Consider the following 24762-nt stretch of genomic DNA (forward strand, 5'->3'; position numbering starts at 1 on the left):
TTTTATGATTAGGTAGTAAGCAACTGCAAATAGCAGAGCAAATAGTTAGCAATTGTTGCTCTAATCACGTGATAATTTACCGCCTCTAAGAGCGGGTGGCATTAGATGGCAATGGACGCAGCTACTGCTGGACTGTTGAGCGATCCAGGCAGTGTTCCTGACAAGTACTCGTCACTAGCTAACTTTAGGGAAGAGAAATGGATCGGTAAAGGACAGTTTAGCGTCGTGTACCGTGCTAGGTGTCTAGCAGATAATTCGATAGTGGCGCTAAAGAAAGTCAAGGTACCACCGTATCCCTATATCATTGTTATTAATGCTACACGCTGGGTAGCTATTTGATATGGTAGACGCAAAGGCACGACAGGACTGCATCAATGAAATAGACTTGTTAAAGGTAACGCGTGAAGTGTTGACCCGTGGTGTGAGGTGTCGCCTCCTTCTAGCAACTGAATCATCCTAACGTGATCAAATACCTCGCCTCGTTCGTGGAGAATAATGAGGTCAGCAGCTATTATTGTGTTTGTGATTAGTCCAACCAATTTTGTGCATTACCCATCATGTTTAGCTGATGAGCCATCTAGTTTGTGTGTGTGCGTGTATGTGTGTGTGTGTGCTCTCACATAAGCATGCTTGATCCATGTGCCTGTACAATAGCCACACCACTACCATTGCACACATTTATTAAAGCTTTACAGCACAAGTGCTGAAGGTCTGTAGGATACCTGGTCCTACAGCCTGCTCAAAGACATTAGACACTAAGACATTAACTACTTAAGGTGTGTTTGAAAAGTTGCAGAAAGGAGAAAAAATCCATGACTGGACCTAGGTAGCCTCGAACCTGCAGCCATACGATTTACGCTCGAACGCTTACAGGAGTCTACCAGACGGTCAGGATGTTTTCTCCTTGTTATTTTCATGTATTTATATCCATAGGAATTCTAGAGAGTGACTCATTATCTCTAAGTACCCCAAGTAGAACCAAATGGACTCTAGTTAATTTATTAAAGCTTTACAGCACAAGTGCTGAAGGTCTGTAGGATACCTGGTCCTACAGCCTGCTCAAAGACATTCAATTTGTGTCTCACAGTGTGTATCACACATGCCAATATCATGCTATGCACATAATACTGACACAGACACAAACAATGTCACACTCTAATACATGTTGTGACACTAGCCACACTATAGGTAGGGGTGGAGTATTGGTGTAGTCGTAGTACTAAGTAAACAGATGAGTCAGCTGTTATTGTAACCATGGGGATGGGTTAATGATGATACAATATATTAGATCATACTCCCTGTAATTAGTTCAACCTTCAATGGCTAGTAACCTTAGTGTCTGCTGATAATTACTTTGACTTCAGTTAGTGCTGTGAAACCTTACAGGGTAAACCAATTAGCTGTTATCAGTTTTTTTTTTTGTACAACTGATCTCGTAAAATATTCACTGTTTCGGGGGTATTTTTCTTGTGCTTTAACATTGATATCACACTTTTAGTAGGATTCTGCTATAGTATGTTCACGTTGAGCTGAATCCTGAAAAACAGCTAAAAATTAAAAGTGGATTTTTTCTCAACAGAGTTAACATTTCTGCCAACCAGATGATTATTGGTAACAGCAAAGGTGTCAACAACAGACACGTACGGTTTGGCTCCATTACAAGTTCGGGAAAGGGCTCTAATGGACACTGTACTTATATGGCTTCTCCATAGGAAATGTATTGTGAAAATTTTGATTGGCCATAAATATTATGTCAAACATTTGTACAACAAGATTTCGAAATATTTTTAGCGGATCAAGCAGTACTGTAAATAAGCCAAATTTCAAGATCGTGTATAATTGCATCCATGAGTTATTAAATGTTTTTGAGGATTCAGCTCACCGTGAACATACTATATATGTACAATTGGTGCCTATTACTTTGCATTACTAAAAGGACAATTTGTACAATCTGTACTGAAACTGTACTACAAATTTTAAGGGTACGTAGCTTACATACTAGTTGCAGATTTGCAGGAAATGTCATTCAATATCTGTTAACTGGACACCGGCAGTTATGATCTGCTCAGTAACTGGTTATGATATTCTATACAGTTTCACAGTTGTGACTTCAGCATCATATAATAGTGTAGTTAACAGGGTATCAGCACTAACTAAATGTAAGTTCAAATTCTTACTAAGAGTATTACCGGGTATTATTTTAATGTTATGTCATCGCCAAACATGTAACTGCTGTAACATGCTGTTGAAAGCTTCATCACTAAGATGCGTTTGCCCAGCCTGTGTCTGTGGTACAGTGTGAGTTGAAATAAAAGGTGTGGATTAGAGGAGGTACATATCATGTCATTTGAAGTAACAATCCATGCTCAACGAAAAATGATGGAGATTTAGTCTATATTTTGCCAGCAAATTCTCCACTTTATCAAAATTTCTCCCAGCCCATGTAGGTTAGTTTAAGGAACGATGGGTACAACTTGGATACACAGCAGACATAACTGGTAGTATGCACGACACCATGCACACAGTTTGCTTTGTTTACACTCTATTGACAACTGCATTGTGCTTGTATATAAATTGTCTCTACATTGCATTTTGTGTGTACCGTATTGCCTCGAATTACGGCCGGTCTTGTATAAACGCCTGGTCCTGTGTAGTTGGGGGTATACAGCATCATAGCGATAATAAACACCGGGTCTCAAATAAACGTCTAGTGCAGTCATTATTTTTAACTATTCTGGGTGGTGTTATAAACGATGAAGTGAAGAACGTTTAATAGAGTTCCTTTTAACCTTGAATCTGTGAAATATGCTGAGGGAAACATCAAGGAGAGTCCAGGAGAGTACAACACCAAGGTATGAAGTTGACTCATGAATGCTGATCAGGTATCGCTGGTCTTGTATAGTCACCGGTCTTGTTTAGTAGCCAGGATAAAAAGTTGCTCGAAAGAAATAAATACCTGGGCTGTAATTCGAAACAATATGGTTATAGTTAAACAGCAACATTTCATTGCCTTCTATCACTAAATTTTGTGCTCATGTTGCATGACATTTCAGAAACTGCTATGTTGTAGTTCTGTGCAATTGGAAAAACATAGCAAAGCGAAAAATGTTCTTTCCACTAAAATCTCTAAAAGGAAGGTGGCAGCATGGAAGCATAATGTTGAATGAGTGGATGTTGATCTTGTGTAGGGCTGGGACGAAGCTTCGAATGTTTTGTGGTTTGAGGGTTAAGTAAACTTCTATTTATAAAACTGTTCTTCGAAGTTACATAATGCACTCATAGCCTATGAAAGAATTACAGATAAACATCATTATCTTTATTGCAGCTGCTTATTCATCTTGTGCAATCAATGTTCATGTCTTTGTGATTTGTCTTCATGTGCCACGCCCACTTTTAAACCATTGCAGTTTAGCTTACTATTGTAGTTGTACCCTTAAAACACCTGATAAAGTTCATGGAAACATCTTTTTATCCATTACTTGGTGTTTGCCTATGCAAAATTGCAGTATAGTGGACATGCCCATTATGCAATCGATCGATCGCATCATTCAGTACTGCTGCTATGTATTTTCCAACTGCTATGTATTTTCCAAATGCCTACTAACTTAATTTAAATCAGATTAGAATGATAAAACTGAAGAAGGATGTGCATAAATGCAAGAAAACCTGTAACTTCTATAGCTAACACTGAAGTTTGAATGTTTGAACATTTTATTTGCAAATGTTCGAAGGTAAAATTCAATATTTGTCCCAGCCCTAATCTTGTGTAGTCGCCAGTGTAATGGGTAAAAAGCTGTTATAAAAATAAATACCTATAATTCCAGCCAGTACAGTGTATGTTACATAGTTGCCATGTACAATCATGTAATATATGGTGATATCATTGTTGTTATAGCTCAACATAGTACTGGAACTAGCTGATGCTGGTGACTTGTCCAGAATGATCAGAGTAAGGGAATGTTACCATGACAACTTGTGTTATGGTTACCTCGTGTAGCATTTTAAGAAGCAGAAGGCACTAATACCTGAAGCAACTATATGGTGAGTATTCAGTGCCTCGAACCATGGCAGTGTGATAGTCTATGATATGTGGTGTTTGCCACTGTGTGTAATATATAGCCACTTGTCTCAACTGGCTGATTAAGATATATGAGGGACAAAGTTGTCATGGCTTTTTTTATCATAGTTAAACCAATGAAGGTTTTCGTAGTAACAGTCTCAATGCTTTGTTCCCAGAGGAATGAACTTGCATTGGATAACAAATTATTGCAGAAGACTGCAATATTCAGACAATGACCTTATAAGAATCTTGCAACATCTGCAAGTCACATTCTCTGAAACCTGAGAAGACAGTTTTGGGAAATTGTAACAAATCTGAACAACAGTTATTGTAAATTCTAGACATGCGATAGTGACTTGACACCTTCTAATGTAGCAAAAATAAAAGTACAGATGCTATGCCTCTTGTGTTGCACCAAGGATTGATGCTATAAGATTTGACCACGGCTGCTTTACACTTTTTCTAGAAAATTATAATTTGAGTTTAACTTATAATTGTCGACAACTGCACACAACAATGTGTGTTAATGTTTCTTGTTGCTAGGCGTTATTTCACTCAAATCTGTGGAGCACTGGATCACATGCACTCTCGACGTGTCATGCATCGAGGTTAGTGTAGTGTGGCTGATGTCTGCTACCATGGTAACCACACTAGACATCAAGCCAGCTAATGTTTTCATAACTGGAGAGGGAGTGGTCAAGCTGGGAGACCTGGGATTGGGTAGATTCTTTAGTTCCAGTACCACGGCAGCTCATTCTTTAGGTACTTCTGTTATACATGGTATACCATTTACTTACCACATTCCACCCAAGTGGGTACCCCATACTACATGTCACCAGAGAGGATACATGAGACAGGGTATAACTTCAAATCAGATATCTGGTCACTGGGCTGTTTGTTGTATGAGGTATGTTGTTATGGTAACATTATGGTATCCATGGTGATATACATTAGATGGCAGCGTTGCAGTCACCATTTTATGGGGACAAGATGAACCTTTATTCCTTGTGTAAGAAGATTGAGAAGTGTGACTACCCTCCACTTCCTTCTGATATCTACTCCAAGGAGGTAACTACGGGTCATACGATGCTCTAATATATTAGAACTGTTCTGTTCCCATAGTTACACAGTATAGTTAACAACTGTATCAAGTACAAGGCTGAGGAGAGACCTAGTATTGTTACTGTTTATGAAATAGCTCAGAAAATGAATACTGCATTTAATGCCCACCGGAAAACACCCTCACACTAATACACCACACCAGTTAATAACTCGCCAATCACTTAGTTAATTTATTTTGTGTGTTCATGTGTATTATAAGAGATCATTATTTTATTTTTGCAAAAAAAAAAGGTCAGCTCGTGAGTGAAAGTCGGTTCAAATTTTACGCGGGTGATGTGCAGCGGTTATGTCCAGTGCTCGCGGATTGTGTGAACGTTGTGAAGAGGAAGCAGCTGAATTTGAGTGTTCTAGTTGTGGACGAGCTCGATTAAGCGAGTCGCGTAAGTTGTTAGTACGTGTTTTCGTGTTATTTCTAATACAAGCGCACCACACTTTCACCTGTCTGTTGTTTCACTGGAGCAGAAAGCGACCCGTTAGCGTTGTGCGTCGAGTGTTCGTCCATACTACACGCTAAGGGAATATTCCGCCGTCACAAGCTAGTAAACATCAGCAGAAAGGTAGTTTACTAACTTGTATTGTAATGTATAGTAATTATACCATGGTAGCTATGGCTACCGGTGGAAGAGAAGTTGGAATTGTTAAAAGAGTAAGTGTTCCAGTTGCTATTAGTATGGATGGTGGTGTATTGTTATTATTTCAGGCGGGAGACCAGCTTAAAGGAGGCACAGACCAAGTCACGTGATACTGTGACATCAGTTAATACATGGTAAGCTATGTTGTCGTGGTAACAGTATGTGTAACTGCTAATAAATTCATTCTGAAACTATGTCTAAAAAATTTTAATTTGACCTTTATATAATTTTTGTTAATTGCTATCTGGCTAGTAATTAACAAGATTATTGGAAAATTAAACAGCTCTGTAAAAATTTTCTGTTGTACATTAGAAACTGTGATATCTGTAATATTGTAACCTCCTACTTGTAGTATTGTACTTATTTCCAGCTGCTGCTATCTGTCATGACCCAGCTGATCTATCAGGCGCCAACTTACCATCTTTGGGTCATTGTCCTCTATTATAACCAAGAGTTAATAAATAGTAGAGTATCTAACACAATAAGACTTATCCACAATTACAAAATGTGACGTACAATTTGATGATGGTGAGGGTACTTTTCATGAAGTCATTGAACTGAACATTTTTAGTTGTTTGTTATGCTTGGAATCATTAGATGGTAAGAGGTAGTAGACGTGTTGTGGCTGTGTGGAAAGTGACTGTCTGGCAAAACCAGACTAAAACTAGTAAACAACCCACAAATATGCTCATTCACACTTGAAGTATATATACCTCACCTTTACCCTTGTGTGAATATATAAGCATTATCATATGCCATCTCTCCCAATATCCCTCTGTACAAAGTACCTCCACTATTGCTGCCAGTTTTATTTAGTGACATAATTACAGATAAGGCTCATAGAAAGTAGAGCTGAGTGATAGTTGTGATCTATTGATTATCGTGATAGTGAGTAACAATCGTGATTATGATAGTATGCTATATATGATAGTATGCTATCATACTATTGTGATAAATTATGCATATCTGTGTGTTAGTCAAAAAAGAAGTAAACATGATATTGTTAAGGTAACTGTGAAAGTCCAGTAGAGCACGCACAACAAAGATTACAACTGTAATACATGACAGATTTTACCAATATAGTGTTAGAAAAGCAGACATGTGGTGTGTAATTGGATTATTCATGTGTCATGTATGTGAGGTCGAGTGTCTTTGATAGCTGCTAGTAATATCGTGATACTATCACTATTGTGATATAAAAGTTACTATCTATTGTGAATAGTGATAGTTGTACTATCGCTCAGCTCTAATAGAAAGCCTCTACAAATGATTTTGTGTGAGTCTAAATAATTCCTCTATTTTGTGTGAGTCTAAATAATTCCTCTTTAAATCTCTGATTTGTAGTATATTCTATGTGAAGATTGTTTTAATCATCACATTTCTTTGTTCTGCCAGTGTGTGCTTGTTAGTATGTCTGATTGAATCATTTGTATTGTGTTAGATGTTGTTATAATGTAACACCTTATTTGCTGTTCTCATTGTTAGCACTTTAGCACTACTTTAAAATATTACCTTAATTGCATATTTCAGCTGGAAATTTCACGCAAGCCTCAATAGTTGTAATACAAAAATTAGCTAACGGTGGGGGTGACAGGAGTTGTTTGATATACAGATTGTGCTCCTTATATACGTTAATGTAATGTTCTAAAAGACCCCAGATTTTGAGGTGAAATTGTATTTAATGCATATATTTTAGCACTAACTGGGTTATTGTGAACGAAGCAATGATGTCACACTTCGTTACATATTACACCTTTCATTTCATCCTAGAATATCGACTTTGCATAATTGATTTCTAAAGGTGCTTAATTGCTGTCAATCTGTTCTGATGTACTAATGGAAGTCACTGATTCCCCTTAATTTTGTTTTGTCAACTGCTGACAGTCGGTCGACCCTTTTTCTGCTTATTGTCTTTTAATGCTGTTATTAACAATACTTGTCTACTACATGTTTGTGGTGTAATAAATAGCTCCATAATAAAGCACTGAGGTGTGTAAGCATTGATTCACTGTGGACTTACTGCAGTCATGGCTTTACACTTGTTATATGAGATCAATGTTGTGACAGTATGTAGTCATATGCTTAATACAGTAGCTGTTTTCTTATCCTAAAGACTATTTGTGACCGGATCTGCGAAAACCCGACACAATGGCGCATTTTTCAAATTCTGTATTATTGAATATCTATCTATGATCTACTTAACCAAGTGTATGCTCTGGCCAAGTTTCAGCCTCATATGGCAACAACTTTTGGAGTTACAGCCCTACAAAGTAGCAACAACAGAAAAATCGATTTGTACAGCAAGTATTGGGAAAATAAATTACATGAGCTTACAAAAACGGCTGTAACTTACAAATACAATGCAGTACAGAGTTGCAACTTGCACCATTATGTTCGCCATGAATAGGGGAGTCCATTACTGGGTAAGTTTTTTCTTCTATTACCATTCTTCACTGCATGCAGAGACGAAATCAGTGAAGAAAAATGGATCGCGTACTGTCGTTTCGACGTGACGTAAACAAATGCCCATAACTTACGTATCCTTTAGTCTACTGCAACGAAACAAAGATTTTTGAACTCTTGAGTAGGCGAATAAGATGATATCCAGGTTTTTATCATAGGACTCTTCCTTCACAAAGGACAAAGCGTTTTAAAATTTTACAAAAAAAATTTTTCGATTACGCAAATATTTTACCCATTGCAAATCAATGGCTTATACTGAAAATTTAGGCTTGCGCCATTATGTCGGGTTTTCGCAGATCCGGTCACATTTATTGTACAATCATGTGTTCTTCTGAGCAAGTCTGGCACAAAAGATACCATATTAAGTGCAACAAGTACAACTGAAACTCATCTACAATCTACAATCAAACAGTCTTTTATATACAGAGGCTTTGTTCAATTACTTGACAAAATATTCTAATAGAAGGTCATTTTTGATGTTTGGATAATTAACTCTGGTGCATTCTAATAAAGTCTCAAAGTTGATTGTCTGACTTCTAATGGCAGCAGCATAAGTTACAAGAATCTCCTCTAGCTGCTCCTCTCTCAGCTCCTGGTTCTTCTGTGTTTCACTAGGCCTCTTTAGTCATTATGAGTCTTACTATCATTGAAATCTGATTCAAATGCTCTCAGCTATAGTATTTATCTAGTTTCATTTCTCAGTGACTGTCACTGACGGTAAGTTTTACTACCGGACTTGCAGCAATCATGACAATCTGTGTTCTTATCCTTCTCGTTACAGGACAGGGTCTTCATTAGCATGTCTACATTTGATCAAATCCCTGCAAAGAATTAAGTAAATATTGTTTATTTCCAATGGCTCTGTAGCATATAACATGTCTGAAGTATATTCATAGAGTTTGCTTGTATCATAGGACTATTAATAAGGAGTTCTGATGTTTGGCACATGTAGCAAGATTTATAAACTAAAATTGAGTGGTTCTCATTAACTGTGTGTTGCGCTGGTGACTGTTCTGTTAGAATATTTTGATATGAACTGTCTGGTATATTAAGAGTATTCATTGTAACAGTGCATAATTTATGAATACTAATGAGCTACGTAAACTTGTAAAGAAAGCCATAAAATTACATAGAGGTAGCAAGTTGGTATCTGCACATAGAAGTGAACGAGTGATGTAATCTAATAGTATTGGGTATAGTTATAAAATTTTCAGAAGCTTAATTATATGTTCCTAACATCACGAGCTTGATCATTCACAATGAATTGTGGGTTTAGTTGAACATTTGTAGCTATCGTGACTTCATCTTTTGTTCAGTGTTTAGTCACGTGTAACCACATAGCTAGCTATAGTGGAATGTTGTGCCTTCTATCGTATGGCAAGACAACTACTACATGACATGATGCACCACCACAACATGAAATCAGCTGTCTGAAAAATTTTCAACCTAATGAATAGTGACTGCTCTATTAGAGTAATTGCACTTATCAACCCTTTGCTATACTCAGCATGAGTTTAATTCCTACCCATGTGGTATTCTTCTGATGCCAATTCTAGACATTACTATCATGTTACTCATGTATCTGTTACAATCTAATAACTGATTATGATGAGCATATCAACATGATGTGTGGTAGTATATCACATCATGTAACATTACATAGCTATGACCAGTCAGTCAGACATGTAGAGGAAATGATGAAGGAATTGAGAGAAGACATCAATGAGAGAGAAAAAGTGAGTGTGCTACTTGTATGTTACTATTTACTGTTGTTGTTTTTTAAGGTGTTAATAGCTGGACTGGGTCAAATTAGGGACCAAAGGACTCAACAGTGTGATCATGTGAGTACACAATGCAACAATTTGATTGATCAGCTTGCAGAGGTCAGCCACGCCCTCAAGGTAATCTGGCTTCACTGAAAATCATTCAGGTGATGTCTAAAGCTCAAACGTCATTAACTGTTGAAGCTCGACAATTTGCTGAGGAGAGAGACTCCTTATTAGATCAGGTGTGCAATAATTAGGACCATCCAGTTGTTGTCATGGTAATACTGTTATGATATATAGATGTCGCAAGTATTGGACCAGTCAGTTGCCATGACATTACCTGCTACAGATTGTATGTTTTCATTGGCTAATTCTGTTGCCATTGCAAAACGTCGAATCAGTGACATCCTGGTATTACCTTTGCCAGCAAAACAAGTGCAGCCAGGTAATCCCCACCCCTTAGTGATCACATGATCTCATTACATCACAGGAGAGACAGTCTCAGGAATGGTGGTCTCTAAGATGACACCACACGGATTGTTCTGGGTGAGGTTGGGCGGACGAAACAGTGAAGGAATATTATCTGTGATCAGTCATTCCATCAAGTATGTTTGATTTGTTGTTGATCCTTAGTTGATCTTTACCCATAGGGTTGATATTGATCACAATGTAATCCAGCCAATCACTGATCCTAAGGCTGGTCAGTTTTGTTGTGCCTGCTACTCAGAAGACCATCACTGGCACAGAGCACAACTGACTAATGTTGTGTCATCATCTTATGTAAGCAGTTATGATGTATTGTTTGTGTGATTTTAATCCATCTTGAGATATTGCTATATAGGAACTCTATTTCAATAGTTGTGCAAGTGATCTTTGTCTGTTATTTGTTGCACCAAGCTAACTGTCATGTACTGTTGCTCCATATGTATAACAATGTCTTAGTTATCATAACATAGGAGGGGCGTATACTTTGTAAAATTCCAATCACAACCAACTATAACTCTTACTGGAGTATTCATTGTCTGCAGGTGAAGATTTGCTACATTGACTATGGCAACTATCAGGATTGTACAGTGTCCCAGTTGAGGAGCCTACCAGACAAATACCTCTACTATCCCCTGCAGGTTAGCTAGCCACACCCCTTAATGGCCAGCCACACCCAATGTTGTCCATCTGTAGACCATCAGATGTTGTCTAAGTGAAGAGCAAGGGGTTGAGCTCAGCAGAGAGGTGATTGTTGTATAGGAATATTTTGTGTTGTAACACAAACCTAGTACATATTACTGATGTAGTTAACTTTAAAAGCTATGTGTCTACTGTCCAAGGGTAACAGCAGCAGTTTTCCTACATGGCTACACTATAGTATGTTCACGTTGAGCTGAATCCTGAAAAACGGCTAAAAATTAAAAGTAGATTTTTTCTCAACAGAGTTAACATTTCGCTTAACCAGATGATTATTGGTAACAGCAAAGGTGTCAACAACAGACACGTACAGTTTGGCTCCATTACAAGTTCGGGAAAGGGCTGTAATGGACAGTGTATTTATATGGCTTCCACATAGGAAATGTATTGTGAAAATTTTGATTGGCCGTAAATATTATGTCAAATATTTGAACAAAAAGATTTTGAAATATTTTTAGCGGGTCAAGCAGTACTACAAATGAGCCAAATTTCAGGATCATGTGTAATTGCATCCATGAGTTATTAAATGTTTTTGAGGGTTCGGTTCAGCTCAACGTGAACATACTATAGTTTGTCGAATTTATTTATTTAAAACTTTATGGTGTAAACACACCAAGGATATGAAGGTAACAGATAACCAACAGCCACTGTCTACATTACACTACTTATTTACATACATATCTGTATAGTTGAGATTACTTACTACTTAGATATGTACATTATAAGTGTTTCAACTTGAGGTGGTAGGTACTGGTGTTGCTGGGGTCATCACATAGGAAGAGCCACTAGATCTGTTGATTCTGCCAAATAGCTTACCATTGATGTAAATGTTGTTTCCTTTCAGTTTGACACTTTTCTTGTTGGTCCTTTTCTGAGCTAATTCCCATCTAGTTTGTAAATACACTGATTCAATTGCTATTTCCTCTCTGGACAGGTAGGGTTTGATTATGATGTCTTTAGGTGCCAAGGATCTACTAGACAAAATTGATGTTACATCAAAAGTATGTAGGAATTTAACTAGTAATGGTCTAGGCTTAGGATTGGTGGCATTAAATTTACCCAGACGATGGAGATCTTGGATGGATGATCTAGACAGAGTAGAGTCAACATTAGAAAGAACAGTTAACACAGCATCCAGGTCATGTTTCTGTCTGGTGACCCTGGGAGTTTTGGGCTGAGATTCATTGGTTCCGTAAATAACAACACTTAACATTTTATTGGACACGTTGTGGCTTATCACAATAGTAGTATGGTAGTATATGTAACTAACTACCCACTGGTGGTGTTGGTTGGTTTTGCCCGTTGTGAGCTTTGGATTGGTAACTTGGTCACCATTGTGTTGTCATTATTTTTGTGTAGGCTCGTTGGTTGTTCAATGACAGAACCAAGAACAAGGTTGTATATCTTCATATCATATCTGAGGTGTGTGTGTGTGTGTGTGTGTGTGTGTGTGTGTGTGTGTGTGTGTGTGTGTGTGTATCGTGTGTATCGTGTGTATCGTGTGTATCGTGTGTATCGTGTGTATCGTGTGTATCGTGTGTTTCCTAAGCATTCCTGTAGTGTTGTTAATGTACATGTCACTACCCTTAGCTTCCTCCTGCTAATGGTGACACTCACACACGCTATCTGGTTAGTGTGCAGGAGCAGGAAGGGGGTGGGGATGATATAAGCAACTTGGTGCTCTCCAAAATGAAGGAAGAGCAAAAACAAGTAATTTCATTGTTCATGTACTGACTGCTATAATGCAAGTGTGTTTGTAGTCACGACATCCCATAATCCACCGAGACTATCGGTTAAACCAGCCAAACCCACCACGTGTAGCTACACCCACTTCACAGGAAGCCCCTCCTCCTTCCAAGGCAACATCAGCACTTAATATGGATGCTCCAGAATTTGTGTTGTCTCAACCTGGAGTTCTCCATATTCCCCATTCCGCATTCCAGACTTTGACGACCAGTATGACAGGAGTTAACGTTACTACCAATGTTCCTTCCTCCCTTGCTGGTGTAGAGGACTGTATCACTTCCACCCCTGTCAGGGTGGGCAACAATGTTACTGATGTAAATGATAGGGAGCGTATCAACTCTACCCCCACTGGAGTGCGGAATAATGTTACTGATACAAGGGATAGGGACAGTGTCACTCCTACTGGGATAGGAAATGATGTCACCTCTACTCATACTGAAATGGGAGACGATGTTGTTCCAGCCAATAATGTAATAGAAAGTAGTGTCACCATTATCCCCACTGGGGTGGGGAGTGAGAATGTCACAAGTGTTGGCAATATAGTCAGTAAAGATCAAAACAATGAAGCAAGTGCACTTCAGGAAGTGACATCATCAACTGACAATTGCATTGATAATATAGAGGTTACTAGTGGGCATCAATTAGAAAATGTCTCCACGTCTCAAGATGAATCTACCCATGATCTACTTGTGGGTGTGGCATATGATGTTGATGGCACAGCCCCACCTCTTCTGGAGGCTCTTGTACCTGGTAACCATAGCAACACTTGTGTCTTATATTTTCATGATTTTGTTAGGAGTGGAGACCGACATCACCATAGTAACTGATTTGAAACCTGATGGTACATTTTGGAGCCAACGAGAAGTTGATGATAAAACTGATGAAATCTTTGCAGAACTGATGGATTCCCTCCAGTAAGTGTAAAATGAAATGTTAGAATTTTTGTAAGTTTAGTGATTAAAATTAATACTATTGGGATGAACCTGAGCCTGAGCAAGCCCCACGCTAGTGAGAAAGGTGTAAAAATTCCTTATTTGTTTGTACATTGTCCAACCAGTATGGTTGACAATATCTGGTATGCATGTTACAAGTGTCATATGACCAACAGTACAAGGTTACAAATGTTCATACAGCTATGGCCTAAAGTGTCACTGTAAGCATGTGACTGCCATGCTGTGTGTGCCGATAGTCAGCTGAATGGACCAACTAGGGGTGAATCATTGTGTAGACATCATAGAGAACTCCAGACTGCAAAGACGAGCTAATATACTAACTACAGTTTTGCCATAGATAATATCTTACGAAGTAGCTGATCATTTCACTGTCACTTTCAAAGGCACAGTACCACTTCAGTGACTTCACACTTTCGTGCTCACCCCACAATGTTCTTAAAAGTAAATTCAGTGGTTGGTTTAGATGGTATCAGGCTTAACCCTTAAACCCTTTTTGGAAATGCATGTTTACACATGGGATGGCTTGATCGAAAATTTCACGATGAATCAAGTGAAATTTGTTGCAAGGCGATAGGAGCAACTACCATTGAGTTATCAACCATTTTATAAAGGTATGTGTTTCCGAAAAGTTATTTTCATGGCTAGTTTTGGCCTCACCATTTAGCGTTAGGGTAAAACCCTAGGTATCATTTTAATCCTTGTTACATCACAAGCAGATTGATGTAAATTGCATAGCTATGCATATTTATTAAGTTTCGGAGTATGCAGGTTTAAGGGTTAAAGTTGCTATGGTATACAAAATTGACACACTTGGCATACTACATTCTTTGGTAGCTGACTTGGGCATCTCCACACTTTGGCTCCAAACTGAACTCCACTGTTCCCTATCTTGAGCTTGAACACAATGATCACTCATCCCCACAGACTTTAGATCACTCTTTATTAGAGCTCGGCGGTATTGAAATTTGAATACACGGTATTAGTATCAGGAAAATATCACGGTATATCGGTATATAGTTAGCTTGTTATTGTAACTATTGCATCATTTCTTGGGCCTAGTATATGAAGTGGTATCATCCCCAAAAACCAAAATATATAGTTCAGTACAAGTAGGTATGTGTTGTAATGTGACAACCTCAAGAGTTTGTTTAAGGCGTGTCTGTTAAACCATAACAAATTGGATAATTAAACACCAGAGGCCGAGTTAAAAGCAATCCTATACCAATATTCATCGATATACTGGTATTTCGATATATCGGTTATCAAACACTGTCACGGTATGATAATCGGTTATGATAATTTATCACGATAAACGGTATTAGCGATATATCGCAGAGCACTACTCTTTATAACATCTCTCCATGTCTTCTGGGTCCACTAAATGGATGGGAATGAGACAACCAGCTTAAAGAGACAAATCTTGGGGAAGTGGTAATCATGCAGACATCCCGACGATGTTTCAGCTTATTCTCCATGGTTTCATTTTCACCCTACTGCTCTCTACTGCTGTTGCAATATGTCCCTACCACATCTGCACGTTAGTAATACCCAGTACAATTTTAAGACACCTGTGATGAAAGCAATTTAGTTTGTTTCTTAATTAAGGGGCTCTACCATAAAGCAGTACAGACAAAACACAAGTGCACTGTCTCTTTGTGGCAATGGATAGATGGGAATCATCAAAAACACCACATCAAATTGCTCCAAATGTCTTTGCAGCACTTGCAATTCTCTTCTCAACATCAACTCCCCACTGTCAGCAATCAACAAGCCAAAGTATGGGAATTCACTAACACATTCAATGGTGTTACTGCCTATTTGTTCCATCATCAATAAACTTCTCAACATTAAACTTGCAAGCCACTTAGGGGGCTGGGCGATGTCTTGGTATTATAATAATACTGTGGTATTCCTACCTGTATCATCTAGATTTCAGTGAAACAATAATATCACGATGTCGATATTATCGTGATTCTCACCAATGATAGACATGTTATACTATTGGAGACAAGTGCCTGGTACTTGGAGGTCCAAAATTTATTACAAAAGATCAAGATACTCTAATAGAACAGTCTATCACTCTAATATAACAGTCACCTATAACTGGTAGCTTTTCTCTCCTAACACCATCTGCTGCCTCACGCACGCATACACACACACACCACACATACATTTTCATAGTCTCTATTGATGGATGATCAGCTAACATGTTTGGTATTCTCATTAGGTCATTGTGTGCTGAATTAAAATCTAATCACCAGTCTACCTGGGGAACCCCCCAGGTGGGGTCCCTGTGTGCTGCCCTCTACTCAGTTGATAATGATTGGTACAGAGGCAGAGTGGAGGAGTTAGTCACATCTGATCAAGTGTGTTACTATTATTATAATTTGATGATTGTATTGATGTTATGGCCAACGTGTTAACAGTTCTTAGTTAGATATTTGGATTATGGGAATGCTGAGGTTGTCACTGTAACTGATATCGTACCACTTGTGGTAAACATGAGGGAATTACCTTTTCAAGTGGGTCATTATTGTTATAAAGATGATGTAGTAATAGTGACACACCCTCAGGCATTTTGCTGTAGTATTGCATCAGATGATCACACCTCCTTTACTCCAGTGGTATGCGTGATGTAGTGTATAATAATATCTGTGTGTCAGTGTGTGTCTGTCCAGATGTGTGATCGATTTGCTGCCATCAGACGAAGTAGGAAGGACGAGTTTCAGGCTAAAATTGTGAGTTAAAAGCTGTTCTCAGATTATACAAGTGCAAGAAAAATTAGGAATTTTCCATATGAGTAGGGACTGCAGCAATAAAAAGCACTGAAACAAGCCGCTGAGACAAAACACAACTGAATGATTGCATTTTAATCCCTACTTTAACCTGCTATGATGTAAGGTTAAAGTAGGGATTAAAATGTAATCATTCAGTTGTGTTTTTGTCTCAGCGGCTTGTTTCGGTGCTTTTTATTGCTGCAGTCCCTACTCATATGGAAAGTTCCTAATTTTTTTCTTGCACTTGTTTGTGTACTTTTTTTTGTAAATTTTTATTCAATAACCGTATTTAGTAATTCACCCCCCCCCCTACAATTCTCAAAATACACAGCTAAACGTAAACGTTCCTAAGGATGCGGATTTTTAACAAACCGCTTTAAACAACACATTACCCACAGAAGTATCTTTTCAACTGTTGTATAGTGTGTCTTCAGTATTATTTTCCACTAATTCTCTCAACAAAGCCTCAGGGCTGCTCTTACTTTTAGTTCATGTAAGAAGGGGTCATGCCCACTTTGTAGACGACGAGATACGTGAGCCTATGAGGCCTACTATGATGTTTTTCAGTTGTAGTATGCCTGAAAAGTGCTCTGGGGGAGCTACCCATAGAGTCTGTAGAGAGGCGCCATGTACAACCGGTTTTTAAACTCGGAAAAGAAACCACCTTCAAGCCAAAGCAAACACACTCTAATCCTTACACGTGTAGTGGCGATGTTGTACAGGCAGCAGCATATCCCGAGGTGTATCCCAACATTAAAATCACATGCTTGCTACAATTATGCTACACGTTACTCCAATATGTTGGGGCGCTGTGGTGTGCGTGCTTTGATGGAAGCCGTACCCATGAGAGATGGCCACGACAAAGAAGAATCAAAGATAAAACAGTAAGACAGTAGCACACACGTCATAGGCATTTAATATTGTGAAAGGTTTTTTCTCCACAAAATTCAAAGTGTTTCCGCCAAAGAAGCAAGGCTGTAGCTGTAGCCAGTTTTCTGCTACGCTTGACTGAATGCATCAGTGAGGTAGACAGCTGCAGTGAGGCAGTAGAAAATTCGCTAAAATATATATATACTAGACAGATGCTAAAAGCATTGTGGGGCGAGCCTGATCTATAGCTAAAAGACTTGTATAGTAGGGATGCAATAATACAGGTAAACACCCTAATTGCTTATTGTCTTTATTGCATTCCACACCATGACCTTCTCGTAAAGCAACACAGAGAAACGAAGAATAATAAAGAAGAAATTACGTAGTCTCGTCCCAAGCCACCCACGCGCTCGATCTTCGCATGATCGAGCGAGTGGGCGGCTGGGGACAAGACTAGAAATTACAGCCAAGTGCATGTGATAGCGTTAAAGTTTCATATGTTGCGCACTATGGTTTTACGCACGCATGCGTATGCTTAATCAAAGGCCTCGTGGATGTAATAATGGACAGCAAGGACGTCGAAGTGTCAAATCTGGTTCCTTCAACTTCCGCAAATGTTCACGGAGTATTTGTAGGAGCTCTATCTCCTGTTAAGAGTAGCAGGAACAACACCAAAATGAAATACTTTGAGGGGCAACTGTCGGATGGCTCCAAGACGGTAAGGTTCGTTTCCTTCGAACCTAAACTAAGGCAGCAAATTGAAGAAGCGCACGAAAAATGCAGTAGCATTGCTCTAAGAAACTGTGCGGTGAAGAGAAATAGGCAACAAGACTTAGAGGTGCTAGTTTCTAGCCAGACGAAGATCCACAGTTCACCCAAAAAATTTAAAATTGATGACAAAGTGATTAAGGAATTTGAGGAAGCAAAGTGCAGTGGGATTGCAGCATTGGAGGAACTGAATGATGTTGCTGAACACCAGAGTGTTGCAGTCAGTGGAAAAGTGGTTTCTATGTCTCCCATAGAACAAATAAATGTAAAAAGCAATGGGAAAGTTTTAAGAAAACGAGACTTTTTATTGGCAGACAGCACAGCGGTTCACAGGTGTGTGGCATGGGAGAGCGACATTGAACTGTTACAGGAAAAGGACAGCTACCGAATGACCAATGCAACTGTCAGAAGCTTTAATGGAGAAAAGTATCTATCTATAGGACAGCATTGTGAAATAGCAAAGATCAAAGATATTGGTGAGGTTGTTGATGACGAATTGCCAGAAGGAAATCCTGGAAGAGCCAAGGTCATTACAGCAGAAATAGTGGCAGTTGTGACAGTCGATAAATACAAAAGCTGTCGCAATTGTAACACAAAAATAATTGATTCAGACACACCATTTGCAATGTGTAGCGTAGCAAATGTGGGTCAAAAATGAAATTGAGCAAGTGTGACGATCGCAGTGTTGCTAATGTCATTTTAGAAGATAAAGATAACAAGGAACACAGGATTATAATCTTTGATGAAGTTCTGGAAATTGTTTCAAGACATGGTAGAGATGCTGCTGGTGAATGTGATATTGAAGATCAGCTGCTATCAGCACCTTCTCTCAATTACACAATTAATCAAAAGGACATTGTGTGTTCTATTTCACAGATCAATTAGGAATTGATGTAGCAGCGACATAGTGTGATTCTCTAATTATAAGAAGCTAGCTATTGACTGTTTGATTTATTCATTTACATAAAAATGACTGATCTAAAACTAATAGTAGTACCATATACAGTAAACAGTGGGTTCTTTCATACATCGTGACAGAGAAGAGGGAGTGGCTTCGTTTATCTATTGTGATGGTTTTGTCTTGGGAAAGGGAGTGGCTTCATTCATCCAATGTGATAGTTTTGACCTAGGAGAGGAGGTGGCTTCTCTCATACATTGTATCGGAGGAGAGGGAGTGTCTTCGTTCATCCAATGTGATAGTTTTGACCTAGGAGAGGGGGTGGCTTCTCTCATAAATTGTATCGGAGGAGAGGGAGTGCCTTCGTTCATCCAATGGGATAGTTTTGACCTAGGAGAGGGGGTGCCTTCTCTCATACATTGTATCGGAGGAGAGGGAGTGCCTTCGTTCATCCAATGTGATAGTTTTGACTTGGGAGAGGGGGTGGCTTCTCGCATACATTGTAATGGAGGAGGGGGAGTGGCTTCATTGATCAAATGTGATAATTTTGACCTGGGAGAGGGGATGGCTTCTCTCACACATTGAGACGGAGGAGAGGAAATGGCTTGCACTAAACAGAATATAAAAGGACAATGTTCGTATTACAGAGACATGACAAACCATCTTTGTCTGTGCAGTAGTCCAAGAGAGGAGAGGGAGTGTCTGTATCCATTCCATAAGGAGAGGGAGTGGCTACATCAATTCCATAAGGAGAGGGAGTGTCTGTATTCATTCCATAAGGAGAGGGAGTGGCTACATCAATTCCATAAGGAGAGGGAGTGGCTACATCAATTCCATAAGGAGAGGGAGTGGCTGCATCCATTCCATAAGGAGAGGGAGTGGCTGCATCCATTCCAAAAGGAGAGGGAGTGGCTTGCACTAAACACAATATTAAAGGACAATGTTAATATTGCACAGACATGACAAACCATCTTTGTCTATGCAGTAGTCCAAGAGAGGAGAGGGAGTGGTTCCATCCATTCCACACGAAAAGGGAGTGGCTGCATCATTTTGAACCACAGAAGTGGCTTCACTCATTCCAAACAGAGAGGGAGTGGCTTGGTCCATCCATTGTGATGGTAGAGAGTGAGTTGAATGCTCTTCATACACTAAATGAAGCGTGTACATGTAATTCATTTAATATGAAAACTAAGCCACATGCAGCATATAATTATGAATGCTATACGTACATACCTTGAGATGGCATTCGACATGTAGGTGTAACTGCAGATGCCAAGGATGGGAATGTGATTGTTTCTAGCCTTTGAAGTCTTTTCTGTTCATTCTTCCTCTCCTCTGTTCTCCGACTCTTGGATAAATTTCTTAAACGTTGGAAAGGAAATGGAGGGTTCAAAAGAAGATCCTTGAGTTGTCGAACTCCTGAGATTGCAACAAATTTAAGCCCAGAGCAGAACTCCTTCTTGCCAATGTCAACTGTGACTTTGTCCAATGTGAGACCTTGGGCCTTGTGTATGGTGACTGCCCAAGAAAGCTTTAATGGCAGCTGCAAGCGAGAATACTGACTGCCAGCTGCTGACCATGAACGTCGCAAAGGTGTAATAGGTACAGTGCCATCTGGAAGAGTAGGTCCTGAGTAGTTATCAAACAGTACAGTCACAGCTACAGGTAAATCTGGTGGTGCACTATCTTCACGATAGCAAATAGTTTGAACACTTCCCATGGCACCATTAACAAGTCCCATGTCAACCCAAAGATTAGCAGATAACATAACACGGGCACCTTTAGCTAAACAAACTACAGGATGCAATCCACCAGCATTATCAGGACTGGCCTTTGAGGCATTTGGACCTGTGTGGACAGCTTTGATTGTAGTAACAGGTTGACCACAGGCATAGAGCTTATTGATGTTGTGCTCCACTACAGCTTCAACAGTTGGGAAAAGATGGAGGGCATTGTTAAAGCTAGATGAATCAGAAGTGTGAGCAGGTGTTCTTGTCATTAGGTGTCTCCAGTCACTCTCAGTTACTTCACTATTTCTATGCCGTAGGAGGATATTTCTAAATTGAACTTGACTGGGGTCATGTCCTGCCTGCCTCATAACCTGCTCAAGAACTACTGCGCGATCAAATGCCTGATAGCAATTGGAGCCAATATCGGAGAGGGAGGAGCTTGCTGATGTGGTATACAATGGTAGATCCATTACTGGGGGCAACTGACCAAAATCACCAAACAGCAGACAGGAACATCCCCCAAAAGGTTCATTAGAATGTTGGGGAAACACCTGACGTAGTCGTCTGTCTACCTGTCCAAATAGCTTTCTGCCAACCATTGAGATCTCATTGATAATCATATACTGCATACCCGCCAATGACTGCTGTAACCTGTTAAGATGTTCCCCTTCTAGATCCTTGAATTCTGCTCTAGTAGGTAAACACAAAAAGGAGTGAAGAGTATTTCCATCAACATTGTATGCTGCAACGCCTGTTGGTGCTACAACATGGACCTTGTTGTGGAGAAGTAATCTAAGACAGTGAATTAGATAAGATTTGCCTGTACCAGCGGTACCTGATACTATCATACGAATAGGACTAGGATCATTGCTTTCCAAATGATGTTTTATCAAATTATAGGTGGCCAATTGTATTCCTTGAAGGTTAGCAGGATCTGCTGTTGTAGTAAACTGACGTTCCTGTGCTGATTGACGCTGTGTTGCAATAAATGTAGGTAACTCATCTAGGTTAGTATAAGCTGTGGAGGAGGCTGACCAGACATGGTCATCATCACAATCAACAGTGCTTTGATAGTTAGGATTGTGCCTACATATTAGCATCCATTCCTCAGCTTCATGGTGTTGGTTAGAAGCAACAAAAAAGTCCTGCATTACAGAAATTTAATGTGGATAATTGCAATGAAATATTTCTTACCTCATTTGCATCCTGTTCTTCTTGTTCCATGTGCTGTTCAGTCAGCCTTCTGATATCGTCTTCAAGTGATGGAGGAACATTAGCAGAACTAAGAAAAATGGAGTAAGCTTCTGAGAATCTTTCACAGGCTCCTTTTAACTGGTCAACACTGCGGAATGGAACATGCAACATCAATTTCTAGCCGTAGACCTGGCAGCACTATTTTGAGGTTCATCCACATCCAGCAATTAGCCAATTCTGGCCACTGTAGGTCAGCAGCACTAAGTGTGAAGAAAAGTGTGGGTAGGCCGAGAGTGTCCAGCATTGCTGTAAGACGACTCCTTTGCTTTTGCCAGAACTGTCATGTTCCACGAAGAGTGGCACCAAAGTGGAGCACCCGGTTTGACAGAGCTTGATTACTATGCCCAACCATGTCCCTCAACTCATCCACTGAAAGATGACCATCATCAGGATTTTGGCGAACATAAATCCTGCCATTCTGTAATGCTCGATGTCGCATTTGAGTGTTCAAAGCAAAGTACCTAAAGCGAGGGTGCTTGGCAAAACGCTGGCCATGGTATAGCATTAAATGTTTGAAATAGTTTCCTATTGTTACCATACGCTGTCGTGGTGCCAAAAAATCTGCTGCACCTGTTGGAAATAGCACAGGAAATGCACAACAAATGTACCCTTCTGTTGTAAACTCGTTTATAGGGTTTCCTGCTGTTGAGGGCCAATTAGTGTGTTGTGAATTCTGTGGATCCAAAATTGACTGCTGGATTCTCTGTTGTTCAGTAAGTCCCCTTGTTGTTGTGGGAACAAATGTGGTGTGCAGGTAAGCACTGTGAGGATCATCATCCTGTGATTCCTGTTCTGGTGGAGTTTCCAGTTGATCTGAGGATATATGTACTGCAAGGAGGTTTGTGAGGTCACTATCATCAGGTAATAATGCCAACGTTTCATGATTAATGGTTACATCGTGGTAATAGATGTTGTTTGTAACCAACCACTGTAGCGCTGTAAACACTACTGATCTTGCGGACTCTAAAATCTCTGTGAGATTCTCCTGCTCCTTCTCTCGTAACTACAATGACATCCAAGGTAGCTGGACACCTTGGCAAGCTGTTAATAAATGATGTGACATCCTGAGGTAAATTAAGAATGTGTCCACTGTAGCCATATTGACCACGTGGAAGATGATAAATGGACATAATTGGAAGAACTCTGGATATTAGCATTTCTTCAGCCTGAGACAACCCCTGCATAGAAGAATTAGGAGTTTACATGATAGTGGGTCATTGATACTGGTGTATAAATGCCTAGGTACCCACTTTAGGATATTCATTTTAACAGCCTAAGGTTGCATATTGAAGCCATTGGTACAAACTTAATGAATTGAGGCATTGCATCATTGCCGTATATATGCAATCAGCACAATTTTTATCAAAATGACTAAAAAATTGGGTGTAATTAATCCTAGTGCACCTTTTTATTTTTTTAACCTAAAGTAAAGAATTTTTTCTCCTAACAGTTATATAATTCTCAACAATGGTTTAGTAAATTACATGAAATCTACATAAACTGGACCAGGATCCATATTGTTTTCAGCAAAATATAGTCTAGGGACTTCACTATCACCTTGACAACAGTTGCATACACCTGTTTCATTAGCTTTGATGGAAGGAAACTGCTCCAAACAAACATTGCATAGTGTGTTCTCTAAGGTTGTTAAGTCTCTATAAAATTCTTGTATCCTCCGAGTTATTTCTGGGTCATCAACTGCCAGGTTTCTAAATTGAGACGGTAATGAATGATTTGAAATTTGATGTCTCTCCCTTGGATCTTCAAGTGCTGTTTCAGAATGTTCCGCATTCATAGCATCACGTCTACGTCTATAATTTTCCCTCCTCCTAGCCAATCTATATGAAAAGTATAATCAATTTTTATTATGTGATGAGCTATATCAAACATGTAAGCAAGTCGGGTTTTTGCCTAGTGGGTCACATAAAATCCCATATTCAAAAAAAACAGTATAGTCAGCTTATTACTGACTTATGTTGACATGCAATTTAGATGGCTATAACACAGCCTCACTTAGTTTATTGAAAGTACTTAATACACAGTTCTTTGATAAACTTAATGTGTTACAAATTAAAGATACATGCATTTAACACCCATCAACAGTCCTATTTTTACCCGGCAGCACCTTGCTCCCCTCTGTTCATCAGATTCTGTTCCACGTGTACGCCGATCTTGCTGTCTTCTGGTAAGCCTTTGGTGTTCATCCACATTCTCGCGTCTAATTCTTTCATATTGTCTTCGCCTAGCCAACCTACAGTAGTATTTTCGAAAGGCACAGGTAGCAAGCTGCACTTAGTGCATGTACCGGCTATTTGCGTTTACAAACCTTGCTTGTCTTTCGTCCTCGGTTTCTCTCTCGCGCTCCCTTCTTCTTCTTCTGAGCCTTTCTTCTCTCTGTTCTGCACTTTCAACACTCGCCATGGTCACATCGCGCCACGTGCAATAAAAGTGACCACAGTGTGGGACTTTCCGTGTTCTTTGCGTAAACGTTTGGGAACGCAAAAGTCGTACGACGGTCCAATGGACTACTAACAGTGTGGG

The 24762-nt window shown here is 39.4% G+C and overlaps 3 protein-coding genes across 3 annotated transcripts in view; 2 read left to right on the forward strand and 1 right to left on the reverse strand.

Moving 5' to 3' along the window:
- The first annotated feature begins 58 nt into the window (after positions 1 to 58).
- On the forward strand, positions 59 to 5431 carry LOC136265829 (serine/threonine-protein kinase Nek7-like). Its single transcript, XM_066060767.1, has 10 exons — positions 59 to 282; positions 332 to 394; positions 444 to 500; positions 3896 to 3949; positions 3998 to 4041; positions 4604 to 4668; positions 4715 to 4822; positions 4873 to 4967; positions 5015 to 5128; positions 5183 to 5431. Exons 1-10 carry the CDS (start codon positions 106 to 108, stop codon positions 5309 to 5311), a joined length of 906 nt encoding a protein of 301 aa, XP_065916839.1. The 5' UTR covers positions 59 to 105; the 3' UTR covers positions 5312 to 5431.
- LOC136265809 (tudor domain-containing protein 1-like) overlaps positions 5393 to 24762 on the forward strand; it is a 26279-nt gene continuing 6909 nt past the window's right edge. Inside the window, exons 1-20 of the mRNA XM_066060726.1 lie at positions 5393 to 5562; positions 5645 to 5739; positions 5788 to 5828; positions 5883 to 5948; positions 9941 to 10013; positions 10062 to 10160; positions 10208 to 10285; positions 10344 to 10488; positions 10534 to 10648; positions 10694 to 10823; positions 11072 to 11167; positions 11223 to 11273; positions 12585 to 12647; positions 12816 to 12935; positions 12986 to 13721; positions 13768 to 13885; positions 16152 to 16290; positions 16351 to 16446; positions 16498 to 16548; positions 16603 to 16662. Of these exons, the coding sequence (XP_065916798.1) occupies positions 5469 to 5562; positions 5645 to 5739; positions 5788 to 5828; positions 5883 to 5948; positions 9941 to 10013; positions 10062 to 10160; positions 10208 to 10285; positions 10344 to 10488; positions 10534 to 10648; positions 10694 to 10823; positions 11072 to 11167; positions 11223 to 11273; positions 12585 to 12647; positions 12816 to 12935; positions 12986 to 13721; positions 13768 to 13885; positions 16152 to 16290; positions 16351 to 16446; positions 16498 to 16548; positions 16603 to 16662 (2466 nt within the window). The 5' untranslated portion in view covers positions 5393 to 5468. The remainder of the gene's footprint in view (positions 5563 to 5644; positions 5740 to 5787; positions 5829 to 5882; positions 5949 to 9940; positions 10014 to 10061; positions 10161 to 10207; positions 10286 to 10343; positions 10489 to 10533; positions 10649 to 10693; positions 10824 to 11071; positions 11168 to 11222; positions 11274 to 12584; positions 12648 to 12815; positions 12936 to 12985; positions 13722 to 13767; positions 13886 to 16151; positions 16291 to 16350; positions 16447 to 16497; positions 16549 to 16602; positions 16663 to 24762) is intronic.
- Positions 19022 to 22334, reverse strand: LOC136265811 (uncharacterized). The gene is made up of 5 exons (XM_066060732.1): positions 22162 to 22334; positions 20471 to 22112; positions 20206 to 20385; positions 19898 to 20155; positions 19022 to 19847 (listed from the first exon to the last, which is right to left on the reverse strand). Exons 1-5 carry the CDS (start codon positions 22330 to 22332, stop codon positions 19402 to 19404), a joined length of 2697 nt encoding a protein of 898 aa, XP_065916804.1. The 5' UTR covers positions 22333 to 22334; the 3' UTR covers positions 19022 to 19401.

This window comes from Dysidea avara, chromosome 9 (assembly GCF_963678975.1).
Source record: "Dysidea avara chromosome 9, odDysAvar1.4, whole genome shotgun sequence".
NCBI classification, from domain to species: domain Eukaryota; kingdom Metazoa; phylum Porifera; class Demospongiae; order Dictyoceratida; family Dysideidae; genus Dysidea; species Dysidea avara.